Source organism: Antechinus flavipes, chromosome 4, assembly GCF_016432865.1.
Source record: "Antechinus flavipes isolate AdamAnt ecotype Samford, QLD, Australia chromosome 4, AdamAnt_v2, whole genome shotgun sequence".
Taxonomy (NCBI): Eukaryota; Metazoa; Chordata; class Mammalia; order Dasyuromorphia; family Dasyuridae; genus Antechinus; species Antechinus flavipes.
In genome coordinates, this window is record NC_067401.1 from 414,462,535 (window position 1) to 414,479,509 (window position 16,975).

Here is a 16,975-nt window from a genome sequence, read left to right on the forward strand (position 1 = left end):
CTTGGCTCATAGCCTTTTCAAGTTGAATAATTTACCATCAGTGCCATAGCTGACCTTGATACTATTTTTCATCTTTGTTGAAAATATCAAACGACATTGCAGAAAACATTATATTAAAAAGCATGGGAGGAAGCACACAGCCTTATTTCACTCCATTGGTGATTGGAAAAGCTTGAAAGCATTGTCTGTTATCCAGAACCTGGGTAAGTATGCCATCATGAAAATGGCATGCAATACTGACAGACTTCTCTGAGCGACTGAATTTTGTCATAATTTTCCACAGACCCTCACATCTGACAGTATCAAAGGCCTTCATTAGATTGACAAACATTGTGCACAGACTTTTGTTCTGTTCTTGGCATTTCTCCTGGAATTTTTGAGTTGCAAACACCACATTTGCCATTCCTTGGCCCCTTTCTGAGATCACAATGGCTCTCAGGTAGATGATCATCTTCCAGATAAAGGATAAGCCTATTAAGAAGAACTCCGTCTGGCAATGACTAAGAGAGGGACTCCTCTGTGATTGTGTTACACTGCTAGTAAATATCTGAGGCCAGATTTAAATGCATGAAGATGAGTCTTCCTGATTCCAAATCCAGTATTCTATCTACTTCTTCACCTAGCTTCCCTAGTATATGTTAGGAGGAGCTATTATGTCTCTGCAGGAAGTTTCCATAATGAAGTTTTTCACATAAATAAAATCAGAATCCCATGTTTCTTCACCTCAAAAGTGAAATCTACATACCGTTGGAAAATTCAAGTCTGATTTCCTTGGTGACTAAATAATACTCCAGTGATCAGAAAGAATTAGCTGCTTTCTAACAGGTGTCCCAACATGACTTGGAAAAAAGGGAAGAAGAATTTTGTTCATTGTTTCTTTAAAGATAAGGAAACCACTTACCTGAATGATTCAGTCTGGATGGGGGGACTCTAATTCAGAACAAAAGCAACTCTTTATAGGCAGTGACAGACAATAGTGAAAGTCTGACTGAAGCGCAGTGTTAGGAGTAAGTGTGAAGTAAGCTAGAGGAAGTTACAGAGGAGCCCTGGGTTTGAGTTCCAGACCTACCACGGTCTGGTTAGCTTAGTCAAGTCACCTCTTTGGTCCCAAGTTTCCTCATCTATAAAGAAGAAATTATTAATACTTTTATTATCTGCCCAGTATTTCTTTCAAATTGCTATAAATATGCAAATTATAAAGTTCAGGAAAGGTCAAAGAATATTAATCTAACCTCTTTTCTTTACCTGTCCGTTGGAAGCTATCTTTTCCAAAGTCCAGGAATTTCTTTAGCCAGGCAATGCATTCTGTTTCCAGCCAATTCTTCTGATAGCGTAACTCATTCAGATTGGTCTCCCAGACCTGCTTGGTTAGTCTAGCCACATTATCAACGGCAATCCAAGACAGCGAGTCCTTATTGAAAATGATGAAGTCCTTTCCATCATATGCATACTGGAGAAATCCCGTGGTACTCCCATCCTCCAGCAACTCACAGCCAATCATCCTCTGGTAGGTGTGAAATCCTGAAATTCACAAGTCTAGTCAAGGCTGAGGAAAGGTAAATTCATAAGAAAGGTAGTTCATGGCTACAGTCTGAGGGGTGTAGCTCAAGGGCTGTTCTGTCCCACTGGAGGGCAGATGGGACCTACAACTACCAATGAAAATGTTCATTTATTTCTTTGAGGTTTTTGGGTTTTTTTTTGTTTTTTTTGACAAGTAATCCCTATTAAACCAACTAACAAAAAGTTATGTCATTGCATGGAATACTTCAACAACAATACTATATGATGATCAGTTCTGTTGAACGTGACCCTCTTCTCTTCAACAATGAGATGAACCAAATCAGTTCCATTTGTTCAATAATGAATTGAACCAGCTACACCCAGCGAAAGAACTATGGGAAATGGGTGTGAACCGCCACAAAGCATTTCCAATCCCTCTGTTTTTGTCTGCTTGCATTTTTTATTTCCTTCACAGGTTAATTTTACATTATTTCAAAATCCGATTCTTCTTGTGCAGCAAAATAATTGTATGGATATGTATACATATATTGTATTTAACATATACTTTAACATATTTAACATGTATTGGTCTACCTGCTATCTGGGGAGGGGGGAAGGAGGGGAAAAGTTGAAACAGAAAGTTTTGCAAGGGTCAGTGCTGAAAAATTACCCATGCATATATCTTGTAAATAAAAAGCTATAATAAATAAATAAATGAATGAAATTTGCAGGAAAATTATCATGTGAGTCCCCTATAATTTTGTGATAGGCAGTTTGGCATATAGACAGAAGTCCAACCATGAAGATGGAAGACATGGGTTCAAGTCCTGTCTTGGATGCTTTTGGGATAAGAAAGGTAGTTCATGGCTACAGTCTGAGGGGTGTAGCTCAAGGGCTGTTCTGTCCCACTGGAGGGCAGATGGGACCTACAACTACCCAAGGAACTCTGGATTATTAAGTGTAGGAAAGTTGCAATAGGAGAAGCTTTTACATCAGGCATCTCAAGAGCAGCTAGGTGGTACAATGCATATTGGCCCAGAGTCAGAAGAATTTAAGTTCAATCTAGCCTCACTTACTTTCTGGCTGTGTGACCTTGGAAAAGGCACTTAACCATGATTGCTTCCAAAAAACAAAAACAAAAAGTACACACACACACACACACACACACACACACACACACACACATCCAATGAAGTACAATAAACTCTGAGGTTAGTTCTATAGATATTATTAGTTTTACTTTTTTTTATTTCAATATTATTTTATTTTTTTCCCCAATTACATGTAAAGATAGTTTTCAGCATTCATTTTTGTAAGATTTTGAGTGTCAATTTTTTTTCTTCCTTCCTCTATTACCTCCTCCTTCTCCCCCCAGATAGCAAGCAATCTAACATAGATTATACATATATAATAATCCTTTTAAACATTTCCATATTTGTTATATTGTGAAAGAAAAAGCAAGCAAACAAAAAAAGATGAAAATACTATGTTTCAATCTGCATTCAGTCTCCATAGTTCTCACTCTGGATACAGATAGCATTTTCCATTCCAAGTCTATTGGGATTGTCTTGAACCCATGTATTGGTGTAGTTTTTTTTAGCTGAAGAAACTAAGACTCAAAGAGGTTGTTGACTTGCCTGTGGTTACATAGCTCCCAAAGATCAGAATCATGACTTATACAAATATCAACAGCCTATATACTATGCCATGATGCCTCTTATTCTATGTGTAAATAACTATAGGGAATGCAAAGGAATCATGAGAGTTGTTTCCATCCTTTGAAGTTTAAAAGTTAATTCAGGAGACAAAAAAAAAAGGGAGAAAAAGAAAAAGAAATCCAAATATAGGGGTGGAGCCAAGATGGCAGAATGAAGCCAGGAAGCTGTAGGAGCTTTCCCAGTTTCTCTCAAAAACCACATGAAACCAAGCCTCTGTACAGGGTCTGAAATGATAGCGTCTACAAAGTGATGGAATGAAATTTTTTGAAAAGCTTCAGAAGAACTTCAAGAAAAGTCAGTTTTACTGGGATGAAAGGTGAGCTCAGCCCAGCTCAGATGGTTTCTGGGAAAGCCAGTGGGAGAGTCTTAATCAAGTGGATCAACAATTGAGACCCTCAGTCTTAGCTTAGTAGCAGAGTAAATCAGTGGAGTACTCTCCAGTCCCAGCACAGAAGGAAAATTGCCAGCCTAGGGAAACAGGCAACAACTGGTGGGACTAGGTCATGCTACTCCTAGCTCTGTGAGCAAGACCAAACACAAAGAGCCCCTGTGCTCAAAGCCAAACTCAAAGCTTCACAAGAAGCTTGGGATAACTCCCCTGTAACCCTGGAGCAGTTAGCTTTAAAAGTCATAAAATAGCTAGGGGGAGGGGTGGAGAGAGGGAAGGAGAAAGAAAGAAAGAAAGTAAGAAAGAAAATGATAGAGAAACAAAAGAGAATCTTGACCATAATAAAAAGCTACTGGTGGCAGAAAAGACCAACTCAGAAAAGGACAAAAGGCTTACATGTGAAACTTAAAAGGGGGTTATGAACTGGTCTCAAACCCAAAGAACATTCTTAGAAGAGCTCATAAAGGATTTTAAAAGTTAAATAAGAGAGGTAGAAGAAAAAATGGGAAAAGAAATGAGAAATATGCAACTTGGAATCAACAACTTAGAAAAGAAAGGACAAAAATTGACTGATGAAAATAATTCCTTAAAAAATACAATTGGCCAAATGCAAAAACAAAAATCCATTGAAGAAAACATTTTTAAAAGTACACTTAGACAAAAAAAAAAAAAAAAAAGTACACTTAGAGGCAGCTAGGTGGCACAGTACCAGCCCTGAATTCAGGTAAGTGATTTCCTTATCTTTAAAGATGAACAAAATTCTTCTTCCCTTTTTTTCAAGTCATGTTGCGACACCTGTTAGAAAGCAGCTAATTCTTTCTGATCACTGGAGTATTATTTAGTCACCAAGGAAATCAGATTTGAATTTTCCAACAGTATGTAGATTTCACTTTTGAGGTGAAGAAACATGGGATTCTAATTTTATTTATTTATTTACCTGAGTTCAAATGTGGCCTCAAACACTTCCTGGCTGTGTGACCATGGTCAAATCACTTAACCCCAACTGCCTCAGCAAAAAAAAAAAAAAAAAAAAAAAAAAGTAGACTCAACCAAATGAAAAAGGAGATATTAAAAACTAATTGAAGAAAATCATACATTAAAAACTAGAACTGGGCGAATGGAAGCTAATGACTCTATGAGGCATCAAGAACCAGTAAAACAAAATAAAACCAGAGGGCAAAACAATAATTGAAAAAAATCTATTGATCACCTCTGGAAGAAGTCTCACAAGAAAAAGGCCAGGAAACATCACTGCAAAACTCTGAACTATAATCTCAAGGAAAAAATAATGAAGACTGACAGAAAAAAACTAATTTAAATATTGAGGAGTCACATCCAGGATTACCCAGGATTTGACAGTATCCACAGTAAAGGATCAAAAGCCCTGGAATACCACATTCCAGAAAGCAAAGAAACTTTTATTACAACCAAGAATCAACTACCCAGCAAGACAAAGCACCATCTTTCAGGGAGGAGATAGGGACTTTCGACCATTTCTATTGAACAAAACAGAAAGAAACAGAGAATTTGATCTACAAAGGAATGAAGAAAAGCATTAAAAGGTTAATAGGAAAGAAAAAATATTTAAAGGTTAAACTTTATTTCCCTACATGGGAAAATGATACTTGTAACTTTTAAGATCTTTATCTTTTACTAGGGCACTTAGAGGGGGTATACATAGACAAAAAGTATGATATAAATTGATTCTGAAAGTGTGAGATTTTAAAGAAAAAGACATTAAGGGGGAGAAAAAAGATTGTACTGGGAGAAGAAAGGAGAAATAAAATGAGGTAAAATTAGATCACATTAAGAGACACAAAAGACCTAGAAAGAAGAGGGGGAATGGGCATTGTCTGAAGCTTTAAGCTCATCAACTTTGGTTCAAAGAGGGAATAACATATACACTCAATTGAATATAGAAATTTATCTTATATTATAGGGAAGTGAGAGAAAGAGGAAAGAAAATGGAGAGGCTAGATAGAAGGGAGAATAGAAACACAAGGAGAAAGGAGTAAGAGAAGGGAGGAAAGGTAATAGAAGGGAGGACAAATTGAGAGAGGAGTGGATCAGAAACAAAACACTACTAAGGAGGGACAGGATAGAAAGAGAAAATAGGATGAAGGGAAATACACAGCTGATAATCATAACTGTGAATGTCAATGGATTGAACTCTCCCATAAAATGGAAGCAGATAGCAACGTGGATTAAAAGAACCCTACAACATGTTGTTTATAAGAAACACACCTGAAATAAGAGATACACTCAGAGTAAGAGTAAAAGGCTGGAGAAGAATATATTATGCTTCAGATGAAGCAAAAAAAAAAAAAATCAGAGGGAGCATGAGCAATTCTCATCCCAGATAAAGCAAAAATAAAAATAGATCTAATTAAAAGAGATAAAGAAGGAAGCTACATCTTGTTAAAGGGTATCATAGACAAAGAAGTGGCATTGATACTCAACATATATGCACCAAATGGTACAACACTCCAAATTCTTAGAGAAGTTAAGCCAATTATAGAAAGAAATAGAAAGCAAAACTAGACTAATGGAGGACTTTAATTTCCCCCTCTCAGAATTAGATAAATGTAACCACAAAATAAGCAAGAAAGAAATAAGGGAAATTAATAGAATCTTACAAAACTTAGATATCATAGACCTCTAGAGAAAACTGAATGGGCATGTAAGTAATATACCTTTTTCTCAGTGGCACCTAATATTAGGGCATAAAAATCTCACAGTCAAATGCAGAAAAGGCAGAAATAATAAATGCATTTTTCAGATCATGATGCAATAAAAATTACATTCAGTAACAGGCCAGGGAAAGATAGATTAAAAACCAATTGGAAATTAATAATCTTATCCTAAAGAATAAATGGATCAAACAACAAATCATAGAATAATCAATAATTCATCCAAGAGAATGACAGTAATGATTCAACATGCCAAAACTTGTGGGATACAGCTGAAGCAGTTCTTAAGGGAATTTTTATATCTCTAAATACTTACATGAATAAAAGAGAGAAATAAAAGTTATTGTATTGGGCATGCAACTAAAAAAGCTAGAAAAAGAACAAATTAATGCCTCCCCTATTAAATACCAAATTACAAATTCTGAAAATCAAAAGAATCATATAGAAAACAAAGTAACTATTGAGCTAATAAAACTAAAATTTGGTTTTATGAAAAAGCCAACAAAATAGATAAACCTTTTGGTAATTTGATTAGAAAAAGGAAAATTACCAGCATCAAAAATGAAAATGATAAATTTACCACCAATGAAGAAGAAATTAAAGCAATAATTAGGAGCTGTTTTGCCCAACTCTATGCAAAGAAATCTGACAATCTAATTGAAATACATAAATATTTGCAGAAATATAAATTGCCCAGATTTATAGAAGAAATAAAATACTTAAATAACCTCATTTTAGGAAAAAGACATTGAATAAACCATTAATCTCCCTAATGAATATTGATGCAAAAATTTCAAATAAAATATTAGCAAAGAGATTTCAACAACCTATTAACAGGATAATATACTATCACCAAGTGGGATTTATACCAAGAATACAGGACTAGTTTAATATTAGGAAAACTATTAGTATAATTGTATCATAACAAAACTAACAGAAATCATATTATAATCTCAATAGATGCAAAAAAAAAAGCTTTTGACAAAATATAACACTTATTCCTATTAAACACATTAGAGAGCATAGGAATAATTGGATTTTTCCTGAAAATGATAAGCAGCATCTATCTAAAACCATCAGCAAGCATTTTATGTATTGGGAAGAAGCCAGAAGCATTCCCAGTAAGATCAGAGATGACAAAAGGATGCCTGTTATCAACACTGTTTTTCAATATTATACTGGAAATGTTGGCTCTAGCAATAAGAAAAGAAAAAGAAGGCATTAGAGCAGGCAATGAGAAAATAAAACTATCATTCTTTGCAGATGATATGATAGTATCCTTAGAGAATCTTGAACAATCAACCAAAAAAAAAAAAAAACAAAACACTCAAAACAATTAGCAAGGTTAGCAAACTTTGTGGCTATTGTCTATTTTAGTTTGAATTTGTTTGTTGCAGGTAATAGGCCAATCAACTAGGAAAGCCCTGGGGAAATGAAACACAAGCTTTTGCTAGGGGAAGGGGTATAAGGTAAGGTCAGGGTCTCCTCAGGGTGTTGGGAGATTTGGAGTTATATCTCGGGGTTCTGAATAGGGAAAACCTATTTAGGTTAGCTTACTGTGGAGATTCTAAGTTGCTTTGGAGTTGGAGGGTGGGGAAAGTAATGGTTTTAGAAAGAGGATACATGTAGGGAATAAAGCATGTGGAGGAAGGAAGGGAAAAGACACAGAAAAAGAATGTTGGAAGATATCAAAGACAACTTTTGCCTGTCCCATCATTTTACCTCAGAGCTCATGCAGAAAGCAGCCAAACTTATATTCATACCAAAATAACTAAATAAAATAAATCTTGAAAACATTCTCTAAATACCACGCTTTCCTTAAAATCTTACTTTCTAGTTTCTAACTTTCACATTTCACATCTGAAAATGCTCTCAAAAATCACCAGGAACCCTCTACTCTCTAAGTTTATTGGTATTTTAAAAGTCTATCCTCTCAAAGCATAATATTTTTCACCTTTGTGTTGTTTGTTTGCTTGTTTTTTTTCTTTCTTGTGTTTTTTCCCCTTTTGACATGATTTTTCCTGCACAGTATGATATGAAAATGTATTTAGAAGAACTGCATATTTTTAAACTATTTTGGATTGCTTACTGTCTAGAGGGGAGGGAACAAGAGAGAAAGAAAACTTTGGAACATGAACTTTTGCAAAGGGGAATACTGAAAACTATCTTTGCATATATTTGGAAAAATAAAAAACTATTTTAATAAAAAAAATAGTCTATCCTCCTTGACTTCTCTATAGCACTATATATTGCATCGTGCTTCTGAATCTTTTTTCCTAAAGCACCAAACTCGCTGAATTTTCCTCTTGCTTCTACCTATTTCTTTGTGTCCTTCATTTGTTCCTTATCCTCTTTCTGGGGCCTTTAAGTATACCCCACCCCAAGATTTTGTCCTCCCATTAATGATCTTTCCTCTTGATGATCTTCCACATATTCAGCTGTCACCTCTATATGTCTTCAGTTTTCCTTTCTTTCCTGAACTTCAAATCCATACCTGTCTGTCCATGAGGCTGCTTTGCCTGATCTCTCTCAACCTCAAACTCAAGATGTGCTCCTCAAACATGCTTCCCCTTCTGACTTTACCTTTCTCTCTATGATCTTTTCACTTATGCATTATTTTTAAAATCTTGATGTTAGCTTGAAAGTCTTCTTCTTCCCAACTTTGTCTATCTAATCTCTAACTACATGTCCCCATCAGTAACTGTCCTATGCTCCTTCTCCTTTTAGAATCTGTACTTGAAGAATGCTCTCCCAGAACAAAGGCATTATGACTTTTATTCTCCTTACCTCCAGTGTGATTGTAGTGGTTCTGCAGGACCTTCAGCTCCGTTTTAAATGTCTCCTGCCAGCCCCTCAAAAGCTGAGTATACTTCTCCCAGTGTTCAGATCCTAAATTCTCCTCCATCCAAGAAGTCTGGGGCATCTTCTGTCTTCTGACACTGTCATATGAAGTGATAGGATGAGAATCCACATAGCCAACTGAAATAAATTCAGGAATCCCTTGGGTAGAATCAGAGACCCCTAGACGAAAATATCGTAGAGAATGAGTCCCTGAAGAAGCAAAAAAAGAAAGAGATCTTTTTATTTGTATTTTTCAATGAACCAGACAATTGTTTTTTTTCTCTTTCTTGCCTTTCTCTCTCCACTGGGAAAAGAAAAACAAATACTTGTAATAAATATACATAGTCAAATAAAACAAATTCCCATATTGGCCATATAAACAATGGATATCTTATTCTGCATATTTAGTCTGTCATTTCTCTCTCAGAAACTGGGAAGCATTCATTATCTGTCCTGTGAAATTGTTGTTGTCACAGTGTTGATCTTAAGTTCTTAACTCTCAAAGTTGTCTCCCTTTGTACTGCTATTACCATATAATCTCTCCTGATTCTGCTCACTTCATTCTATATAAGTTCAAACAAGTATTCTTAGATGTCTCTAAAACTTTCTCTTTCATCATTTTTATATAGTAATTTATTACATTCACATACCATAATTTGTTTGGATATCCCCAATAACTCCCACTACTTTCCAGGTCTTTGTTGCTACAAAAAAAGCTATCACAAATATTTTTGTACATATAGGACCCTGACATTTATCTCTTTCTTTTATCTTTTTTGGGATACAGACCTAGTAATGATATTATTCTGTCAACAAACGGGCATAGTATAGTAGTACCTTTTTGTCATAGTCCCAAATTACTTTCAATCATTTAATTATAGTGAAGCATTTATTAAGCACCCATTATGGGCCTGGCAGTGTGCTAAGTGAAAGGGATACCAAAAGAAGAAAAGTCAGTTACTCTCCTCAAGAACCTTACAATCTTTACAAAGTTCTCAGTTCTACCAATAGTGGATCACTATGCCCTTTCCCCTTCACACTTGCCATCATTTGTCATTTTCATTTTTTTGTCAACTTTGCCAATCTGATAGGGAGATGTTTATTAAAAAGAAAATATACTTAGAGTTATAGACTATGTCCATAAAATAAACTTTAATGTGATACTATCTAAAATTCCTCTGTTTTCCCACCTATATTCATAAACCATCCAAGGATATTAGAGAGGGATGAGAGACAATAATTTCTAAATTCCAGTAACTAAATTCCCTTGTCTTTAGATTATTATCAGATTGGAAACATGATTTCACTGTTGAAGAGAACATCCAGAGTGGAACCCATTGACACAAATGTTCAGCTGTTCTGTAATGTATGGTCTTAGTACCTTGAGACACAGAGAAATTAAATAACTTGCCTGCAGTAACACAGTGCATATGTCAAAGGCAAGACCTGAACCCAGGTCTTCCTGACAAAGGCCAGAAGCCCTAATTCACCATGTTATCCTGCCTCTTTGACTGCAGACTGAGGTTAGAAAAATTTGGGCAAATATGCAGAGCCAATTTTTATTGAGTAGCTTGTGACTTGATGCTGAAGACAAAGCCAAATCCCATTTTCTGTCTCTAGTCCCCCATGGTCTTCACCAGATTCTTGCTGGTCTCAGAAGATTAAGACTCAACCCTGAAAATGGAAAGCAGAAAATTCCAAAGTCCTGAGCACACCTAACATGAAGAAGTCAAAGGAAGCTATGAAAAATTCAGCACCTAGAACCAAGACAAGCTTTTCTTTCCTTTTATTCCTCCAAACCCCTTTCCTTTTACCTATCCCTTGCTTTCCTTCTTCCCTTCTCCATCCCTCTATGACATCTACACTGTCAGTGGATTAAGACCTTTCCTCTTATTCTTTCCCTCCACTCACACCACCTTGTTCAGGTATATTTTGACTCTCACCTTTCAGCCTCTAGTTTCTTTCCTTTCTTTCTTTCATCCATCCTTCTTCATACAGATGCTGGTGATATCACTGGCCTGGAATGTACTCCTTCCTCACTACTGCCTCTTAGAATCTTTAGTTTCCTTCAAAGTTCATTTCCAACAATACTTGATACAGGAAGCCTTTCCTGAGCTCCTTCTCCTTGCCTTCTACCTTCCCTCTGACTCTATTATCTTATATTCATTCTATAGATACACATATGTGCATCTTGGCTCTCTCCCATAAAGGCAAACTTCTAATGTCAGGAACTGGTTCATTTGGGGCTTTTTTCATTTGCTGGCACTTAACAAGATACATTGGTCAGTCAGTCACTTATAAGCACCAATTATGTGCCCAGCACTGTGCTAAGTGCTAGGGACGCAAAGAGAGGTAAAAGATAGTCCCTGCCCTCAGAGAGCTCAGATTACTAGGGGAGACAACAAGCAAAGAAATATGTACAAATTAGCTATATATAGGTAAATCAGAAATAATTTAAGTGAGGAAAGATGCAACAATTAAGAAGGATTAGGAAAGCCTCCCAATCCAGCACCCTAATACATGGGTAGATTCTTAAATGCTTGTTGATTGAATAATTTAGAAAAATACAGATTTTAAAAAATGAAAAATATCCAAATGTGTGTGTTTCTAAAGAAACAGCTTCATATATGTTTGCATTTTGGGGATTTTTTTACATTTATGGAAATGTGTGATCTCATTGACTTAATATTCCTTCTAAGAATACAAACTGAAATTTATCCATGTCTACTCCTGCTGGATACCTCTCTTCACCTTCCTGATTTTCTTCTGATAGCCTGAAGATGACTGAGGCACTCAGCCATCTCTTATCCTTGATGCTAGGACAGGTTCATCTTGTTTTTCTCTCCTACCGTGTTTCCCCGATAATAAGACCTATCCCGAAAATAAGCCCTCCCCTTACTGTGTAAGATTCCTCTAAAATAAGCCCTCCCCCGAAAATAAGCCCTATTGAGATTGCTACTGTAGTGAAGGTGATCCCCTGCACTACATGCTATATTACAGTACCCTCTGTATGCACCGTCCTCCCCCCCGCTCCCTGAAACGCACGCCGCGCTCCGAGCTGCATCCAATCAGAGCTGCAGCAGTGAGCGCATCATCCTGTTCTTCCCCAGTGATTTGCTTGCTGGTACTATTGAGAGCAGTGCCGTGGAGGAGAGCTGAGGCAGGACAACATAAAAACCCGGTATGTAAGCAAGAGTGAGGGGGCATGATGGAGGATAAAAGAAGAACTCAGGGACCATCATGGAGGATAGAAGGAGCACTCAGGGAGCATTGCTGTCAATGTTCATTAAAATAAGCCCTCCCCTGAAAATAAGCCCTCTGGTATTTTTCTGTCCAAAAAAATAATAAGACAGTTTTATTATCGGGGAAATACAGTATGTTTCCTCGATGGCATCTTTTACTCCATTTCTCCTCTGAAGTCCCTCTCTTGCAATCAAACTCATAGCCACTATGAGTGAGCTCTCTACTGCCCTGTGATACTTTATTGCCAGTTTTCCCAAGACTCTTATTTCACAGCCATGCAACAATCCATGATACCCTTTTATATGGCATTTAAATATATGTTAAAAATTAAATTCTGTTAAAAATGACTCACTCTCTTTCCAGTAAGGCAGGCCATCTGGAACAGATGAATCCTATAAGTGCCACTGGTGAAGGGACTAATTGTATGTAAATTTCTAAGAGGCTGATAGCCAAGGGAATGCTTATAGAAAATTTATAAACTATCTGTGAGATTTCCTTCTGATTGAAAAAGGATCATGTTGGAGGTTTTTTTTTAAAGCTGTATAATTTTTTTTTGTTTTTTGTTTTCCTATTCTGAACTCTGAAAAGAAGAGGGAGAATATGGAATCTAAAAGAAAAAGTAAGGCCTTTGCCCCTGAACATGTAAGCAAGAAGTAGTCAGGGATGTTTTGTTAGAATGAAGATAGAGTAGATGAAAACCTAATGAATAAAAAAGACTGCTAAATTTGTAATAAATATGTGATCAGGCTAACCAAAGTCACTGAAAAATCCCAAACAAATGAAGCAAGATTCATGGTGTGCTCATTCTATCCCAAACTGGGAATGGGCAAGATCAGACAGTACAGACCAATCAGTACTCAAGACTAAGTGAGAGTTAATAAAAAATGGTACCTAAGGTTTATTTATACCTTGTCTCCTAAAAGTCATAGTGTGCTTTTAAGTTTTAGTAGATTTTTATAGGTTTAAAAATAGCTTTAATAATTTTTCTTTAAGCCTTTCAAGAATATCAATCAATAAACATTTAATAAGCATCAATTATATGCCAGACACTGTGCTGGGTATACAAAGACAAAAGCAAAATGGTTCTTTTCCCTCTAAGATTTTAAATTCTAATGGAGGCAGGAGGAAAGATAAGATCCACATATATAGTCAAAACTCAAATGGATTTATGATCTACTTGATTTGGGAGTTTCATCCAAGATACTGATCCTAACCCATCCATATTTGCAAATACTGTGATCTTTTTGTCCACTTTCTCCCCAAAGTGCCCCATTGGAAGTCCATCCAATGTACCTTTCTCCCTTTCTCTCTTACCATCCCCAGGTATCAGTGGAGCACTTATCCTGACCACCTGTTATCTTCTTGCTCTTATCCATCTTCTCTTATTAATTCTTTCACTCCTGTCAGGTACCTCACTGGTTCTGGGTGACAACCCATCCATAATTATCATGGCCCTCTCTATTGGCCTCTCTATAGGATAACTGCACTTCAGTAAACTGGAGATAATGGTATTCCCTACTGTATAACAAGGAGAGAGACTAGATCTGTGACTTCATTGGTTGAGAAAACTCAAGTCCTTCTACCCATACAGGCTGGTTCCTTCCCAGAAATGTTTAGTTTTAAAGACTATTTAAACTTTAGTATTGAAAGGAACAGTGGCTTGCCTAAAGTCACAAAGATTGTATATGTCAGAGATGAGACTTGAATAAAGATCCTCCTTGCTTCCAGGTCAACAGATAGAATGTTAGACTTGGAGTCAAGAATACTTGAGTTCAAATCCTACTTCAGATACTAACTAGTTTTGTGACCCCAGGCAAATCACTATCAATTTTTCTCTCAGTCCAAGCGTCCACGTTTATTAAGCATAATTAATTTTATTAATGTTTTCTCATTTGTAAAATGGGATAATAGCACCTACCTCACAGGATTTGTTATCAGGATGAAATAAAATAGCAAGAGGAAATTGCTTTGAAAACCTTAAAGCATTACATAAATGCTAGCTGTTATTATCTACTAGGCCATACTGTTTCTTTGCTATATAGAAAGACCAATAAAAATGTTAGTACTGACAAAGGAGGACTTTTGCATTCATGGAATGCTTTGAGTCAATAAAAGCAGGTTGCAGTTTCCCAAAAGCACTTTTCTCCCCCTGTTCAATACTGAACCCAAATCATGTCTCATATTTATTATCTTGAATATAATTTATCCCAAATATAGAGAGTATTTATTGGACAAGCTCTTTTGGTGTCCAAGATACTCACTGAAATTTGGGCAAGAGAATCTTTATCCAGCTGATCTTGTCAGTGTGGATGGAAGCGCCTTTGAATAATCAACCAAAGGATAGGTCTCTTCTAGAAGTTCTAAATTGATTCTGGGAATTCAAAATTCTAGGGATTGATGCAATCAAACAGGAGCAGCTAGAGAACCTCCCTGTCCATAGGGAATCCCATCTTCTACCAGGGGTCCACGCTAGATCTCCATCACAATGATGAATGTGCCTTTGGTGAATGTGCATTTCCCTGAGGGTCATTGAACAATGTTGATACATGTTCCAAAGCATCTTGGAGTATCTCAAAGTACAGATAGGAGACATCATATAAAATAATCTCTGAGATGGCATTTTGTTCTTCCAAATTAAATGTCTTAATCAACAAATGATAAATACAAATGGGATCTTAAATTTTCTCTATCTTTCAGCTGTGAAACAGTTAAGTTTGGTCTATTGTTGATATTGCTTGTAGATGCTTGCTTGTTCAGAGAACAGTTTCAGTGTTTGAATAATAAAGTTGGAGCCATATTGCAGACGGTTTAAAGGAGACTGAAAGGAGAGGAGGTGGAGATATTGAGAGTAAAAAAGTTTTCATTGTATTTGTCTGAAAAAGGGAAGATATAGAGTGATAGCTACTGGGAATAATAGGATCTCACAAGAGTTTTTTTTGTTTTTTTTTAAAGAGTGAGAGAGACATGGGGGTATTTGTTGGCAATAAGAAAAAGAGCAATAGTTGAGGAGTGTAGAGGGCCAGAACTCTGGCGAAGTATACTTGAAACAAGGATACTTTCAACAAGGTGTTAACTCAGTGGAATTGATGAGATAATGGTTCTCTAGTTTACATATACTTACTACTTGTATGGTGATATAATTGTTCTCTAGTTCACACATATTTAGTATGCTGTAATTACTTAATTGTAATAGAGTATTTAAGGGCTGAGAGAACTGGGAACATAGTCAGTCAGAGTGAACAGATTGTGAAGGAGACAATAAAGACTTCAGATTCTATTCCTGACCATCCTTGTGGTGACTATCCTGCTGAGACCAAAACCCATCGAAAGCTAGCCGGGACATTACAGAGGAGATATTGAAGATGGAGGGTTAATCTGCTGGATAACGGCAGGGGATACAGAGGGAGTTAGAGCGTGGCCATTCATAAGTTAGAGGACCATCAATCTGGTTGACAGTAATAATAATCATAAAGATTATTAATAAATAGTTGATTGTTCTCCCCTTTCTAGATAGTATTGATTCATTTACTGTCCCAGAGCTAGAAGAAAAGATGGAAAGGTTGGGAGTGGTGAGAAGCATGTTATTGTAGCAGGACAGATGGCAAAATGGCTGGATAGGAGGATATCCTGATGGATAGATGGAGGGTTAGGGTTTCAAGGCTGGTCTGGGGCTTTCTAGATATGGAATTTTCATTCACTTATCCACTCACCCACTCCCTTATCAGGACAAGCCAACCTCAGGACAGAGCTCCAAAGAATGACTCTCTTCCTCCATAGGAGGTCTTATGGTAAAACATAAAGACAGGTTTAGAAGAGGGGCAAGTCCTGGAATTGGAGGCCGTAGGTTTGAATCCTGCATTTCTACTCCCGTGACTGTGGAAAAAGTCATTTTACCCTTCTGAAGGCATATCCGCACGTGGAAAATGAATATCATACTTTTTGTTATCAGCTGACAGATTAAGACTCAACCCTGAAAATGGAAAGCAGAAAATTCCAAAGTCCTGAGCACACCTAACATGAAGAAGTCAAAGGAAGCTATGAAAAATTCAGCACCTAGAACCAAGACAAGCTTTTCTTTCCTTTTATTCCTCCAAACCCCTTTCCTTTTACCTATCCCTTGCTTTCCTTCTTCCCTTCTCCATCCCTCTATGACATCTACACTGTCAGTGGATTAAGACCTTTCCTCTTATTCTTTCCCTCCACTCACACCACCTTGTTCAGGTATATTTTGACTCTCACCTTTCAGCCTCTAGTTTCTTTCCTTTCTTTCTTTCATCCATCCTTCTTCATACAGATGCTGGTGATATCACTGGCCTGGAATGTACTCCTTCCTCACTACTGCCTCTTAGAATCTTTAGTTTCCTTCAAAGTTCATTTCCAACAATACTTGATACAGGAAGCCTTTCCTGAGCTCCTTCTCCTTGCCTTCTACCTTCCCCCTGACTCTATTATCTTATATTCATTCTATAGATACACATATGTGCATCTTGGCTCTCTCCCATAAAGGCAAACTTCTAATGTCAGGAACTGGTTCATTTGGGGCTTTTTTCATTTGCTGGCACTTAACAAGATACATTGGTCAGTCAGTCACTTAT

General features: G+C 36.7%; 1 protein-coding gene across 1 annotated transcript in view; it reads right to left on the reverse strand.

Moving 5' to 3' along the window:
- The window catches only part of LOC127562831 (major histocompatibility complex class I-related gene protein), a 48,757-nt gene that overhangs the window by 19,825 nt on the left and 11,957 nt on the right, over positions 1 to 16,975 (reverse strand). Inside the window, exons 2-3 of the mRNA XM_051998832.1 lie at positions 9,084 to 9,347; positions 1,246 to 1,521 (exon numbers count right to left, since the gene is read on the reverse strand). Of these exons, the coding sequence (XP_051854792.1) occupies positions 1,246 to 1,521; positions 9,084 to 9,347 (540 nt within the window). The remainder of the gene's footprint in view (positions 1 to 1,245; positions 1,522 to 9,083; positions 9,348 to 16,975) is intronic.